The following is a 16764-nucleotide window of genomic DNA, read 5'->3' as shown; positions in this document are numbered from 1 at the left end:
TGTGAAGAATGATACTGTTAGATATCTGAAACCCAATATCAATACGAGGCCTGGCTCCGTGACTGTCCTGCTTTCATACCTCCAAACGGAAAAATCAACCTTTCAGTCCACAGAATTTATTGAGTGCCTATGTGCTGAACACTGCAGTAAGCACTCGGGAGAGTACAACAGAATGGTAGTCACGTTTGCTGCCCTGCAGGAGCCTACAGTCTAGTAGGGTTTTAAAGAAACACTAAAAACTAGACCACTTGTGAGTCAAAAAGTGGAGATATGACAAGCTAATCCCCCTATGCTAAGAAAGCACACACATTAAACCCTAACCCGTGCACTGTTCTACTTTCGTTATTAATCATTACAATCATGCGGTCCATTAATGTGGAAGAGGAAACATTAACAGCATCAGAAGCTGTAGCAAAAGTACCAGCGCGGTTAATGGTATTTGAAGAGAAAGCTAAATATGAAAGCTTGTGGGTAGGAAGTCATCCTGAAGATTTTTGCTGAAGGTCACCCACCCAACCTCATTCTCTCTAAGACTTGAGCTGCGGCTCAGGTTTCAGGAAGAGTCTTAATCAGAATGCTGGGGGGAAAGTTACAAGTTGCCACCCTGGAAAAATCTTGCTATCACATGGGTGTGAACTCCTTCCTTCCCCCTCAAAATGTGGGGTTGAATCTTATGCAGTTTCAAACCAAGAGAGTCATCAGGCTCCCAAAATAATTGGTCTTTTTTGGTTAAAGGAAATGGTTGCCACCCCTTTTAATAGCAGATTTGGAGAGCAAGTATTTAGCAGCTAAACTGATGCTTCAACTCAAGAATCACAATCTGTGTAAAAATCCAAGAGATTTCCACTTAAAAGAAATGGAAATCAAACACAAACTGCCAAGTACTGCTAAAGATGCAGGTAATAAATATCCACCTAAGGGGAAAAAAAAAATCACATTCATCATCTACCTGAATAGTCTTGTGGGAGAAAGGAAAAAACAAACAAACTGCATTTTGGTGCTGGTGACAAGTGTTGTAGAAACTCTTCTCCAGTGAAAAACCCTTTACCTATTCAATTAATAGGTCTAAGTTTGGAACTGTAATCAGGAGAGCTAGTAGATCTAGTCTTTTCACATCACAGGTCTTCATTTTTGTTTCAATCTACTTTTAACCATCCCCAGAGGACTTCATTTCTTTTCTCTGAAATAGTCCATATTCACATTTAGTGTAGTCACTGAATTCTCCAACATGCGTGACTCCTCTCATCCAAATTTCAGGCCAAGGTGCAATAGAATTCATTCAATTGCATTTACTGAGTGCTTACTGTGTGCAGAGCACTGTACTAAGTGCTTGGGAGAGTAAAATACAATAAGCAGATGCATTCCCTGCCCACAACAAGCTTACAGTCTAGAGGGGAGACATTCATTCCAATTTATTGAGTGCTTACTGAGACAAACACTAATATAAATAATAGAAGAGAAACCCAGACAACTAACAGATGCAATAGCGCGATGCCAAGGAAAGGCATGCTGTGTGTTCTTACCGATTCCGTGCTTTCTAAATTCTTTCACCACACCTAGGCTTAAGATGTAAGCAACTTGGGTATCAACAGGAAAATTGGAGGCTAGAATATCTCCATCCTAAAGAGAGACAGAAAAAAGTAAGTAGGTGTCCTCTTCTTGCACACTGCAGCACTAGATCCAAATCTCTCTCTCTTGATTATAAAGCAGATAAAAACAGGTCAAGTTAACAGCCAGCCGGACTGTTTTTGAGGAACCGAGAACATGGGGGAAAAGAGGGCAAGAGTCTGGACCACAGCAGGATTACTGTTGTGGAGATGACTTTCCACAATCATCAGCGAAGGTATTTTTTGAGAGCTTACTGTGTGCAGAGCACTAGGCTAAGCTCTTGGGAGAGTACAAAGCAACCAGACTGGTAGACACGTTCCCTGCCAGCAATAAGCTTACAGTCTAGGGAAGAGCTTACAATCTACCTTCCATGGGAAAGGAGGAGCAAATATTAACCTTCAAAAGAAGGCTCTACTGCTCTCTTCTCCACTCTAGAATCAAAGATAGGTTGAAGGAATTAAAAAAATAAAATAAAAAACTTCTCGGGGGGGGGGGGGGGGGGGAAAGTGTACCTAGAAAGAGGCCCTGGCTGAATATCCCTGCCAGTAAGTTTCAGAGACAGATCTGATTAGTCCATTAATCTTTTTGATGATTAAAAACTTGTGCTTGGCCTCAAGATCGGCATTAAGACATATGTCTGGGGAAGGGGGATTAGCGTGGCCCATTAGCGTTCGCCTTTCTGGAGTCTGGCAACCGTCTTCGCTGACTCCCCACCCCACATCCCTTTGGGCTGTTCAGAGGCTGATGATTTTCAGGGCTGCACTCGGATCCCTACCTCTTTATGTACTTTTGTCCTGTTTTTTATTTCCGCCACTATCATGCCCACAATGGCTCCTCTGTAAGTGGCAGCGAGGGAAAAGAATTTCTTGTTGGAAGTGATGTCACGATACCATGAGTCAGGATACCTAGGGGGAGGAGAACAAAGATTGACATAAGTGTTTGGTGACGGAGTTCCAGCTAGGCTGAACGTTTCAAATCAACTTTCTGTTCCCTAGGGGAATGCGCCATTTAATTCCCTTTTATGGTCCACTACTAGGGATTTGCTGTTTTTCATCTGCTTTTGTTCAAGGAGGGGAAAATGGAACAGGAACAAAGAATTTGACTATTTAAAACCATATCTATGTGCTTACTGTCATAAACTCCAGGATTTTGCCAAACATTCTAGAGCAACTAAATGATAACATGATGGTATTTATTAAGTGTTTACTACGTAGAGAAGCAGCGTGGCTCAGTGGAAAGAGCACGGGCTTTGGAGTTGGAGGTCATGGGTTCAAATGCCGGCTTCGCCAGTTGTCAGCTGTGTGACTTTGAGCAAGTCACTTAACTTCTCTGGGTCTGTTACCTCATCTGTAAAATGGGGATTAATCAATCAATCAATCATACTTATTTAGCGCTTACTGCGTGCACAGCACTGTACAAAGCGCTTGGGAAGTACAAGTTGGCAACATATAGAGATGGTCCCTACCCAACAGTGGGCTCACAGTCTAGAAGGGGGAGACAGAGAACAAAACAAAACATATTAACAAAATAAAATAAATAGAATAGATATGTACAAGTAAAATGAATAGAGTAATAAATACGTACAAACATATACACAGGTGATATATACATATATACAGATTAAGACTGTGAGCCCCCCGTGGGACAACCTGATCATGTTGTAACCTCTTCAGCGCTTAGAACAGTGCTTTGCACATAGTAAGTGCTTAATAAATGCCATTATTATTATTATTATGTTTCAGGCACTGCACTACGCACTGGGGTGGACACAAGCAAACTGAGTTGGACACAGTCCCTTTCCTATGTGGAGCGCTTAATAAATGTCATTATTATTATTATGTTTCAGGCACTGTACTAAGCGCTGGGGTGGATGCAAGCAAATTGAGTTGGACACCGTCCCTGTCCCATGTGGAGCTCACAGCCTCAATCCCCATTTACAGATAAGGTAACAGAGGCCCACAGAAGTGAAGTTACTTCCCCAAGATCACACAGCAGAAAAGTGGTGGAGCCGGGATTAGAACCCATGACCTTCTGACTCCCAAGCCCACGCTCCATCCACCGCGCCATGCTGCCTCTCAACTAGTGTTGTGTCCAGCACCACTACAGATATGCTACGTTCTTCCATATTGCATGTTCTCCCCACATACTACATATAGAACCCCGTTAGAGAATGAATGTTCTTCCAACAGCGCGGATCTATCTGTGATGTTGGAAGAAATGGATGTATGCTTATGTACAATAACAGTCCAGACATGAACAAATTCTAACGTGAGATTTTTCTTAACACAGAGCCTGCCAAGACCATAACCTCCATGTTCTCAGGGTAATGCTGAATGAATGCCAAAGACTGAATTTTGGCAGAAAAAAGGCAGTCTCATTTAAAGGACATCCAAAAACAAGCACCCATCCTCTTTGACGTGTCACAAAAAAATTGATCAAATGCTCTTTTTTTTTCAATGGCACTTGTGAAGCACTTCCAGTGTGCCAGGCACTGTACAGGTAGGGACCGTCTCTATATGTCAATCAATCAATCAATCAATCAATCGTATTTATTGAGCGCTTACTGTGTGCAGAGCACTGTACAAGCGCTTGGGAAGTACAAGTTGGCAACATATAGAGGCGGTCCCTACCCAACAGTGGGCTCACAGTCTAGAAGGGGGACACAGACAACAAAACAAAACATATTAACAAAATAAAATAAATAGAATAGATATGTACAAGTAAAATAAATAGAGTAATAAATACGTACAAACATATATACATATATACAGGTGCTGTGGGGACGGGAAGGGGGTAAGGCGGTGAATGGAGAGGGGGAGAAGGGGGAGAGGAAGGAGGGGGCTCAGTCTGGGAAGGCCTCCTGGAGGAGGTGACACCCAACTTGTACTTCCCTAGCGCTTAGTCGCTTAGTATAGTGCTCTGCACACAGTAAGTGCTCAATAAATACGACTGAATGAATGAATGAGGTAGATACAAGGTAATCACGTTGGACAAAGTCCATGTCCCACACGAGGCTCACAGTCATAATCCCCATTCTACAGATGAGGTAACTGAGGCACAGAGAAATGACTTGCCCAAGGTCACAAAGGAGACAAGTGGAGGAGCCAGAACTAGAGCACAGGCCCTTCCAACTCGCAGGCTCGAGTTCGAGCTAGGTTTCAGGCTTGTAAGTAGTATAAAACGCAGCTCCTAGGGGACCCCAGTGCAATCTTCTGAGTCGGAGAGAATGGAGGAGCCATGGGACACTCAAACATTTTGCCTGGTTCTACTGATTAATGGACAAAAAGACTGCTACGTCGCTTTGAAGCCAAAAGCCACATCAGCACTTCTGTGCCACCTAAGCACTGCTGCATTCGAAATTTCCTGAAACACTTATCATATCTTACAAACCCTATTCCTTAAACATTTCCTTGTGTACCTATCCCTTTTCCCTTCTGTATCATTCTTTATATCGTGTATTTTAAGCACTTACTACGTGTCAAGCCCTGTTCTAAGGGCAGGGGTAAATACGAGATAATCAGGCCGGACAAAGACCCTGTTTTATAAGGGACTCGCAGTCCAAGTATGTAAACAACCTTATTGTCCGTCTCTCTCAACTGCTCTTAGAGGGCAGGGATCGTGTCTACTGACATGCAGAACTGTGCTCTACGCAGAAGGTGCTCAATAAATAGTACTCCCTGAGTAAAGGAAATGCAAATTTAGAGAAGCAAATTTGAGAAGCGGCTTGGCAGAGTGGAAAGAGCATGGGTCTAGGAGTCAGAGAAGCCGGGTTCTAATTCTGACTCTGCCAAGTCTGCTGTGTGACCTTGGGTAAGTCACTGAACTTCCCTGTGCCTCCATTTCTTCAACTGCAAAATGGGGATTCAACACCTGTTCTTCCCCTTACCTAGACCGTGAGCCCCATGTGAGAAAGGGACTGTGTCCAACCTGATGAACTTGTATCTAGCCCAGTGCTTGGCACACAGTAAGTGCTTAACAAGTGCCCTCCAAAACCTGCTGGTCTCAGCTCCGCAACATCGCCAAGATCCGCCCTTTTCTCTCCATCCAAACCGCTACCCTGCTCGTTCAATCTCTCATCCTATCCCGTCTGGATTACTGCATCAGCTTCCTCTCTGATCTCCCATCCTCCTGTCTCTCCCCACTTCAATCCATACTTCATGCCGCTGCCCAGATCGTCTTTGTGCAGAAACGCTCTGGGCATGTTACTCCCCTCCTCAAAAATCTCCAGTGGCTACCAATCAACCTACGCATCAGGCAAAAACTCCTCACTCTCGGCTTCAAGGCTGTCCATCACCTCGCCCCCTCCTACCTCACCTCCCTTCTCTCCTTCTCCAGCCCAGCCCGCACCCTCCGCTCCTCTGCCACTAACCTCCTCACTGTGCCTCGTTCTCGCCCATCCCGCCGTCGACCCCCGGCCCACGTCCTCCCCCTGGCCTGGAATGCCCTCCCTCGGCACATCCGCCAAGGTAGCTCTCTTTCTCCCTTCAAAGCCCTACTGAGAGCTCACCTCCTCCAGGAGGCCTTCCCAGACTGAGCCCCCTCCTTCCTCCTCCCCCTCCCCATCGCCCCCGCCTTACCTCCTTCCCCTCCCCACAGCACCTGCATATATGTATATATGTTTGTATGCATTTATTACTCTATTTATTTATTTGCACATATTTATTCTATTTATTTTATTTTGTTAATATGTTTTGTTTTGTTGTCTGTCTCCCCCTTCTAGACTGTGAGCCCGCTGTTGGGTAGGGACCATCTCTATATGTTGCCAACTTGTACTTCCCAAGCACTTGGTACAGTGCTCTGCACACAGTAAGCACTCAATAAATACGATTGAATGAATGAAGTACCATAATAATAATTATTATTTACATGAATTTTGGGGACAGGATGTTTCCTAAAGATGAAAGACACTTCAATCTCCTTTCAGCAAACCTCAACTATTTCTTACTCTCCATTTTCCCTTCTACAATCCATTCTCTACACTCTTTTCCAAGAGTCTCCTCCAGGAAGTATTCCCCGACTGACCTCCTCAGACATGCACTTGGATTTGTGACATTTGGGTATCTGACATTCACCCACTCCCAACCCCACAAAACTTAGGTATGTATCTTTAAATGGTTTACTATAAATTACTTATTCATATTAATGTCTACCTCCCCCTCTAGACTGTAAGCTCATTACAAGCAGGGAATGTGTCCGCTAATTCTGTTGTACTGAATTCTCCCAAGCACTTTGTACAGTGCTCGGCACATAGTAAGGGCTCAATAAATACCATTGATTGATCATGTCTTCCCCCTGACCACTTTAGCATTTTATTTGATCTTATCTGTTGTTGATTTATTTTGTATTATATCTAGTCTCTTCTCTGTGATTGCATTTTTGTTTATTTTTATCTACTTGCCTCTTTCCATTATGTTTGGAGTTCCTTTGGGACAGAAACAGTGTTTTGTTTTGTTTTTTACTTAATTTTTTATTTTCCCCCAAGCATTCACTGCAGTGTTTTACACCCAGTAGGGAGAGTCAAACAGAGGCCTACCCATTCCATTCCTAGCTTGGGCAGTGGCTAGCGAATGGAAGGCAATCTGCTACAAGTCAAAACTCACCTGTGCTGGGCAGCAGCGGCATGGGAGAGAGTCGAGGGCGAAGACTCAAGTTTGCTGCATTGAAGGCGGCAATGGGAAACCAATTCTGTATTTTTATCAAGAAAACTGTATGGATACACTACCAGAATGACTGCAGATGGAGAGCGGGGTGTACTGGGGAAGATGTGTCCATGGTGTCGCCATGGGTCGGAAACGACTCAACAGCATAAGACATAACCCTAGCAAGTTCTGTTGATGCCAAACCAGGCGCGCAGAGGATGGCGAGGCGAGGATTAGAGTCCAGGGCCTCTGACTCCTAAACCCGTTTTTTTTTTTTAATGGCATTTATTAATGATGGCATTTATTAAGCGCTTACTACGTGCAAAGCACTGTTCTAAGTGCTGGGGGGATACAAGGTGATCAGGTTGTCCCACGGGGGGCTCAAAGTCAATCCCCATTTTACAGATGAGGAAACTGAGGCACAGAGAAGTTAAGTGACTTGCCCAAGGTCACACAGCTGACAACTGGCAGAGCTGGGATTTGCACCCATGACCACTGACTCCAAAGCCCGGGCTCTTTCCACTGAACGCTGCTTCTCTTTATTAAGTGCTTACTATGGGCAAAGCACTGTTCTAAGCGTTAGGGAGGTTACAAGGTGATCAGGTTATCCCACGGGGGGCTCACAGTCTTAATCCCCATTTTACAGATGAGGTAACTGAGGCCCAGAGAAGTTAAGTGACTTGCCCAAAGTCACACAGCTGACAATTGGCGGAGCTGGGATTTGAACTCATGACCTCTGACTCCAAAGCCTGGGCTCCTACCACTAAGCCACGCTGCTTCTCTTAAAAAAAGTAATGATCGCATTTATTAAGCGCTTACTATGTGCAAAGCACTGTTCTAAGCGCTGGGGAGGTTACAAGATGATCGGGTTGTCCCATGGGGGGCGCACAGTCTTAATCCCCGTTTTCCAGTTGAGGTAACAGGCACAGAGAAGTTAAGTGACTTGCCCAAAGTCACACAGCTGACAATTGGCAGAATCAGGATTTGAACCCATGACCTCTGACTCCAAAGCCCATTCTCTTTCCACTGAGCCACGTTGATTCTCTTTCTATTGGACCACACGGCTTTTCTCTTTCCTATCACTCTAGACCATGAGCTCACTGTAAGCAAGGAGCGTAACTACCTATCAACTTTGTTATACTGTACTCTCCCAAGTGCTTAGAACAGTGCTCTGCAAACAGTAAGTGCTCAATAAACACCACTGATTGATGAAGGAATTTGGACAGAGCACTTCAACTACAAAGCTAGTCTCAAAATCCCAAATGGGATTCCTCAAAGCTGACACCAATCCCAACCAGGAAAGCACACACTGGCAGGTCCAGAATTCTGTTTCAATCCATGACACCTGAGTGCTTATTGTGTGCAGAACACTGTATTTATTCATTCATTCAATTGTATTTATTGAGCGTTAACTGTGTGCAGAGCACTGTACTAAGCGCCTGACCCTGGAATCGGATGGGTTACAGAGCTTATGAGATGGCACAGCTGTGAGCACAAAAATGCAGCGACACCAATCTCTCAAGTACCTGTTCTTTTAGTTGACAATGATACAAAGATACAAGGCATGAGTTAGTCAGGCATTGGCCCAGGAATCTCACAGAAACCAAGGGGAAAGATCCTTTTCCTTATAGGCTGGAAATGTCCTTTAAAATGACGGGATGGGTGCAATGTGGCTGAAAAAGTTGATGGGGGAAGTACAGCTCTCAGTCACCCTGTGCAGAGATCTATCAACCAATAGTATTTATTAAGCGCTTACTGTGTGCAAAGCACTGTACTAAACGCTTGGGAGAGTACGATACAACAATAAACAGACACATTCCCTGCCCTTAACGATCTTATAGTCTAGAGGCGGGGAGACAGACAACAATATGAATAAATAAATTACAGATACGTGCATAAGTGCTATGGGGCTGGAAAAGGGGAAGAGCAAAGGGAGCAAGTCAGAGGGACACAGAAGGGAGTGGGAGATGAGGAAAAGGGGGGCTTAGTCTGAGAAGGCTTGGAAGTGGGGGAGAGTAACTGTCGGTAGGATTTGAGGAGGGAGAGCATTCCAGGCTAGAGGCAGGACGTGGGCTGGGGTTGGGGGCGAGATAGGTGAGATCAAGGTACAGTGGGGAGGTTAGCACTAGAAGAGCCAAGTGTGCAGCCTGGGCTATAGAAGAAGAGAAGCGAGGTGCAGTAGGAGGGGAGCAAGGTGGTGCTTATAGCCAAAGGTGAGGAGTTTTTGTTTGATGCGGAGGTGGATGGGCAACCACTGGAGGTTTTTTTGAGGAATGGGGTGACATATCCTGAATGTTTTTGTAGAAAAATGATCCAGGTAGTAGAGTGAAGTACGGACTGGAGTGTGGAGAGACAGGAGGCTGGGCGGTCAGCAAGGAGGCCGATGCAGTAATCCAGGTGGGATAGGAGGAGTGATCGTATTAATGTGGTAGCAGTTTGGACGGAGAGGAAAGGGTGGATTTTAGCTAAATTGTGAAGGTGGGACAGACAGCATTTAGCGATGGATTGAGTGAGTATGTGGGTTGAATGAGAGAGGAGTCAAGGATAACATCAAGGTTAAGGGCTTGTGAGATGGGAAGGATAGTGGTATGGTGCTAAGCACTTGGGAGAGTACAGCTTGAGAGCAGCATGGCCTAGTGGAAATAGCACAGGCCTGGGAGTTAGAGGATCTGGGTTCTAATCCTGGGCTCCGCCACTTGTCTGCTATGGGTAAGTCACTTAACTTCTCGGTTGAGAAATTGGGCACTGGTCACTTTACTTTTCAGTGCTTCACAATTTTTCAGTGAACAGCTGAGTTAACTTAGTGCACAAGTCACAACTTTTCAGTGCATTGGTTACCTCATCTACAGGACAGACTGTGAGCCCTGTGGGACAAAGGCTATCCAACTTGATTTGTTTGTACAGTGCTTAGTACAGTGCCTGGCACATGGCAAGTACTTAACATTAGAAAAAAAAGGACAACAATCAAGTAGGTAGACATGATCCCTGCCCTCAGGGAGCCTACAATCTAACTGGGGAGCTTACTCGTCCGCTTCCACAGAGCTCTCCAAAGTCACCATAGCTGGGGCCTAAAGGTCCATGTGTAGCTGAAGAGATTCAAAATTACGCTTCCTTCAACTTTGTCTAAAGTCCTCATCAGTTACAGTGAGTCAAGAAACTATCTGAAGTCCAAATATAGACAACTGATTTCTTGTCACAGAGTACAAGGTTGCCATTTTTGCAGAGCAGAAGCTGGAGAAATAAAGTTAATCGTTCACTTGCTTAACTTGGAGGCTCTTTTTGTCTAATAAAATGGAGGCATCAACTAACTTCTTGGCAGGCATAGAGGACATTGTATTTATTCTTACTGGTTGGGTTACAGAATTAAAAAAAAAATCAATCTGCAGCTGAATCAACTTGGCAGTTCTATACACAACCCATAAAGGAAGCCCAATTTTTTGTTTACTTTAATGCAGATTAACAGAATTACCTTTAATCACAAGTAAATTTACTGAATTGGAGGACAACATTTGCAAAGGGATCTCAAATCCATGACTGGTGCTGTGGTGGGGGAAGGTTGAAGGGAGTCGGGGGGTGAGGAAACTAGGTTGGCTAGGGCTTAAGGACCAGAAAGAAAGTGAGTAACAGGCTAATTCACACTGAGAGGTAGGAAGGGGCTCGGACAAAGGACAACGACAAAAAGCCTAGCAACCTAGCAGGGCATTTGCGCTCACTTCCACATGATCCCCGAAATTCACTCTAATGGAGGAACAGCACATACAGTACTTACTCAATGGGGAACCAGTCGGCACAGAGTTGCTTCACTGTGTCTATGTCATCATGGCAGAGAAGGCGCCTGTTGACCTCACTGAGTGCAGTGGAGGGCACTTCCTCTGTCATTCACACCTAGAAGGAAAGGAAATTATATTTAGGGAGGAGCCCAGCAGGGTTGGCTTTCTTTTACTCAATCAAGCACTGTTGCTGCTAAATGGGGGTGTGGTTCAGTCACACCAAAGTCTCTGGTTCTATTTTCCCTGTAATCCCTCATCGTTTCTGGCTCAGACAGCCCTAGGGGGAGGGGGCAAATCCTGGCCCAGAAGTGTGGTAGTGCAGATGCCAGTCTAAGCTACCCCCTCTCTTCACCCTGCAGATCAGTTTTGTACAGATTGTGGGGATAATGTTGTCGATTGTGTCACAACTCCCCAACGGGAGTGTGCGGAGCGGAGAGTACCCAGTTAGGAAACCACTCTAACCAAATCAATCCACCACTTGTCTGTTGTGTGACCTTGGGCAAGACACTAAACTTATCTTTTTTTTTTAATGGTATTTACTAAGGGCTGGCTTTGTACCATGCACTGTCATCATCATCATCATCAATCGTATTTATTGAGCGCTTACTGTGTGCAGAGCACTGTACTAAGTGCTTGGGAAGTACAATTTGGCAACATATACAGTCCCTACCCAATAGTGGGCTCACAGTCTAAAAGGGACTTGGCAGTCCCCCATGGCTGCCCCATGGCAGTCCCAGCACTATATTAAGTGCTGGGGTAGATATATGCTAAACAGGTTGGACACAGTCTCTGTCTCACTTGCGGCATGCAGTCTTAATCCCCACTTTACAGATGAGGGAACTGAGGCCCAGAGAAGTGAAGTGACCTGTCCAAGGACACATATTAGACAGCTGGTTGAGCCGGAATTAGAACCCAAGTCCTTCAGATGCCCAGGCCCATGCTCTAACCACTAGACCACACTGCTTAATACCTCAGTTGTAAAATGTGGATTAAAACTGTGAGCCCCATGTGGCACATGGACTGTGTCCAACCTGATTAGTTTCTATTAACCCCAGAGCTTAGGACAGTGCCTGGAACATACTGAGCGCTTAAGACATACCATAAAAGGCCCCCAAAAGACAACAACAAAAAAACCTAGATGATTCCAGACTAGGACTCTCAAAGTCTCCATCCACCCACTGCAGAGCTGGATTTGTTGCTGTTTTACCCTGAGACAGAAGACAGTGACAATCTCCATGTCTGGAATTCAATGGATGAAGCAGGACTCGCACTAGCTTTTTCCACTGAATTGGAGAGGAAACGGAGGATTGCAGTGTGGGCCCAGGTGGTTGCCAAGGTGTATAGGGCTAGCTCAGGGGGTCCCCAAGGGGAGAAATAATAATAATAATAATAATAATAATAACAACTGCAGTATTTGTTAAACACTTATTATGTGCCAGGCACTGTACTAACTGCTGGGATGGATACAAGCAAATCAGGTTGGACACAGTCCCTGTCCCACATGGGGCTCACAGTCTTAACCCTCATTTTAAAAATGAGGGAACTGAAGCACAGAGAAGTGACTTGCTCAAGGTCACACAGCAGACAAGTGGCAGAGTCAGAATTAGATCCCAGGTCCTTCTGAGTCCCAAGCCTGTGCACTATGCACTAGGGCATGCTGCGTGATCGCATGCTCCAATTTATTTGTAATTTCAGCCTTCGTAATTAAAGAATATAGGGAACCCATGAGGTCAAGCAATTTTATAGTCTTGAAAATACAAAAATGTTTAGAGCTAAGACAAAGTATCGCTCATATTTCAAATTTCCTCAAAATTCTCTAAAAAAAAAAATCCTTTTACTCACGGCCTCAAAGTTTTCAGAAATTTTAAACTGTTAGCTCTAATCCAGCTAAAATGTGGTGTTCAACCACCTCCTGGTTTTTTCAAGGCAAGGGAACAGTAGATGAATCAGCAGCAATTAGCACCATTAACCAGGAGGAGCTTGAAGAGAGAGAAAAAGTACAAACCAAAATGCCAAGAAGAGATAAAGTACGCTACCTCTCTCCACCCCCATTAGAAAAGAAGCAAAAAGAAGCAGAGTTCTTTCTGAAAGGCTACCTGAATTTGGACCAGTGATCATACTGGTTGACCAGACACCTCACCCGGAATCCCACAGTAAGGGGCAGATCTGGGACCTGGGCCTGGCTGGTTGCCACTGCCTCTCGCTCTTGGACTCTGTCATTTATTTATTTGTACTGAGGTCCGTCTCCCCCCTCCAGACTGTAAGCTTGTTGGGGTCAGGGAATGTGTCCGTTTCTTGTTCTCTTGTTCTCTCCCAAGCACTCAGTACAGTGCTGCGCACACAATAAGCGCTCAATAAATACAAATGAATGAATGAATGGCTTTTCCATCTGGGAGCACTGACCCTCAGGCACCAACCACTTGAACCACTTACATTTCAACTTGTGGCTCTGAACCCTTATCCTTCGGCTGTGTTATACTGCAGCAACAGGGGTTATCATTCATTCCTTCATTCAGTTGTATTTATTGAGCGCTTACTGTGTGCAGAGCACTGTACTAAGCGCTTGGGAAGTACAAGTTGGCAACATATAGAGATGGTCCCTATCCAACAATGGGCTCACAGTCAAGAAGTGGGGCAAAATGCCCACTGTTATTTCGATTTGTCCACCAACTGCCACACTTTATAACCTCACCCTCTCCTCCACTGGGTTCTAGAGTCCAGAAAGTAGTCCACCAGGCTTGCCCCTGACCCAATGCCCCATTCACCACTGCTGGGGTGACCATCTGGCCCCCTGGGAGCGAGGTGGGCTAAGGCCAAGATTGCAGCCACAAGGTCCAGACCACCCCCTCCCGAGTCTGGGACCCTCTTCCAGTGGCGCTGGGGAGGTTGTGACTTTCAGTTATAGGGGATTACCTTGTCTCTACCCAGTGCTTGGCACAAAGTAAGCACTTAACAAATACTATAATTATTATTATATTGAGTACATGTGCCAAAAATGTCATAAATGAAACAAACTCCAAAAGCCAGTTCCTCCTGGCAACAGGTTCATGAGGCTGCCACTGTTGGACAATTTAGGCCAGGGGGGTGGGGGTGATGGAAAAGGAGAAGTTAATCTGGGACAGGACCGGGGAAATGACCATTCCGTCCCTTCTGGCACAACTTGGTGTATATTCGGCCAGTTGAGAAGGCTGATACCTGCCTGACCTTTTTGTGATTTAGTTCTGCTTAAAATGCATAAAAATTCTAAGAGTGCTTTAATGGCATAACAATAAAAAAAAGAGACATCTGGAGTTCAACTGTCGGCATCAGCAGAATCTATCAAATGAGGAAGTGCGGCAGAATAACATGAAGCCCTCACTTACTTAAAATGAACGTTTAAGTTGCCTGCTGTGTGACTGTGGGCAAGTCACTTCACTTCTCTATGCCTCCGTTTCCTCATCTGTAAAATGGGGATTCAAAACCTGTTCTCCTTCCTACTTAGACTGTGAGCCCCATGATGGACCTGATGATCTTGTATCTACCCCAGCGCTTAGTACAGTGCTTGACACAGAGTAAGTACTTGAACAAATATCGCAATTATTAATGGTCTTCAGTCAGAAACGTGCACTGCTGATATATGCCGAGTCCAACTGGGCAGAAGTGAAGAGTAGTGTGGCCTCCTGGAAAGAGCACAGGCCTGGGAATCAGAAGACCTGCGTTGTAATCTCTGCTCTGCCACCGGCCAGCTGTGTATTTGTGTGTGACAGGACACACATGCACACACACACACACAGACACATATTCATCCTGCCCTTTTATGGTGGTTATGTATTCACCATAAGGCAATAAATTCTCAGATGCTCCCCCTCACCCCCGGCAAACTTCATTTTATCCAGTTTCATCCTCTTCCCCCCCATCAAACTTTGGTGGAGGTGGCAATGGGAATAAGAAATGAGGCAGCCACAAGTCCAAATTCAGAAACAGCAAGGGGCCTGGATAATTCACAAACAGGACAATCAGTCCCTGAATCAACAGGCATTGGCTGAAGTAGATAACTTACTCTCATTAAATACCAAACCTAAGTACAGGGGTTACTTTAGAAATGTTACAGATACTTGGTGACACATCAGCATGCCCTTTTTGGGTGAGCTTTATAAACAAAGAAAAATTCACAAAGCCCTTAACGGGAGCTCCTTTGACCGAGGTTCAGAATTTGTTCCACATTTAACATTCAAGGAAAATAGTATGCTCAGAAAAAGTTGTTTGGAAACCAGTTTCTCATCTCTATTAAGAGGTTTCTGTGTCTTCAAGGCTCTGGTTCTTTATTTAAACACTGCCTTTGGATAGTTAAAAATAGGAATAGGTTGCATTTAGCCAGCCAGGATGTGGTCATGGGGTAATAATTTTTTTTTTTTACCCAAACATCCTATTCTATGTCTAGTCTTAACAATTCCAAATTTGCTGAAATGTTTACCTTAGTTATAACTATGACCTGTTTTAAATTAATGGGGGGGGGAGGGGGGGGTTCAAGAATATGGGCAGGAGGAGGTGATGTGACTACTCAAAAAGGAGCGTTCCAAGGTAGGATGTCCGTTGGTCAGGAGTTGATGTCCCAAGCTAATCTGGGTCTGGGGAGGGTATCCCAGGCTGCCAAGCTGCATGAAGTAACACGACCTAATGGAAAGAGCAGAAGCTTGGGAGTTAGAGGACCTGGATTCCTGGCTCCACCACTTGTTTGCAGTGTGACCTTGGGTAAATTACTTAACTTCTCTGCCTCAGTTATCTCATCTATAAAATAATAATAATGGTATTTGTTAAGCACTTACTATGTGCCAAGCACTGTTCTAAGCGCTGGGGTAGATACAGGGTAGTCAGGTTGTCCCACACAGGGCTCACACTTTTAATCCCCATTCTACAGATGAGGTAACTGATGCAAAGAGAAGTTAAGTGACTTGCCCAAGGTCACACTGCAGACAAGTGGCGGAGGTGGGATTAGAACCCAAGTCCTCTGACTCCCAAGCCCGTGCTCTAAGCGACGTTGCTTCTCTAAAATGGGGACAAAGACTGTGAGCTCCACGTGCGACAGGGACTGTGTCCAACCTGATTAGTTTGTATCTACCTTGTGCTTAGTACAGTGCTTAGCACATAGTAAGTAGTTAAATACCATTTAAGAAATAAACAAAACCTCAAAGAGGGGAGGGGGTTCTCCAGGGGCTGGAGGAAAACATAAATCCATCATCATCATAATAGTAATAATAATAACTTGGTACTTGTTAAGCTCTTACTATGTGCCAAGTAGTGTACTAAGCAGAGTGGTAGACAAGATAAGACAAGTCACAGTCCTCATCCCAATTCCTTACAGTCTAAGGGGAGGGAGAATAGGTATTGAAGACCCATTTTACAATGAGGATACTGAGGCACAGGAAAGTTAAGTGATTTGCCCAAGCGGAGCTGGGATAAGAGCCCAGGTCCTCCGACTCCAAGGCCTGCACTCTTTCTACTAGGCCAGGCTTTGCCTTACACAATTATCTGCTTTAAAGGGATCAAGACTGCCTCGGGGGAAAGATGCCTGGGGGGAGGTTTCTGCCTGGTACCCTGGGAGAGATGTTTATAGAGTGAGCGGGAAGGGTATTCCTAAAGAAAGGTTTGTGAGACGCAAGTGTTGTTTTCAAATAGGATCAGGGAAGGGGAACTGTCAGCAGGGGGAAAGTGGTAAGGATTGGTGAACTGTTCACATTAAGTGAAGCAGATGATTGAGCCCTTGGGAT

At 45.0% G+C, this 16764-nt stretch overlaps 1 protein-coding gene across 6 annotated transcripts in view; it reads right to left on the bottom strand.

The window, feature by feature from the left end:
• Positions 1-16764, bottom strand: part of NAA60 (N-alpha-acetyltransferase 60, NatF catalytic subunit) — a 57410-nt gene that overhangs the window by 8054 nt on the left and 32592 nt on the right. For 5 of the 6 annotated variants that reach the window (XR_005455347.1, XR_005455349.1, XM_038762840.1 and 2 more), the window contains exons 1-3: positions 11017-11139; positions 2384-2513; positions 1524-1620 (exon numbers count right to left, since the gene is read on the bottom strand). Coding sequence is in view for 3 of the 6 variants with exons in the window: in XM_038762840.1 (XP_038618768.1) it covers positions 1524-1620; positions 2384-2513; positions 11017-11126 (337 nt within the window). In the remaining 3 variants the exon portion in view is untranslated. Of the gene's footprint in view, positions 1-1523; positions 1621-2383; positions 2514-11016; positions 11140-16764 lie in introns of those variants that run through there. The other variant, XR_005455348.1, reaches the window with a different exon arrangement.

The sequence above is a fragment of the Tachyglossus aculeatus genome, chromosome 21 (genome assembly GCF_015852505.1).
Source record: "Tachyglossus aculeatus isolate mTacAcu1 chromosome 21, mTacAcu1.pri, whole genome shotgun sequence".
Lineage (NCBI taxonomy): Eukaryota > Metazoa > Chordata > Mammalia > Monotremata > Tachyglossidae > Tachyglossus > Tachyglossus aculeatus.
This window is presented reverse-complemented; position numbering and strand designations above follow the sequence as displayed.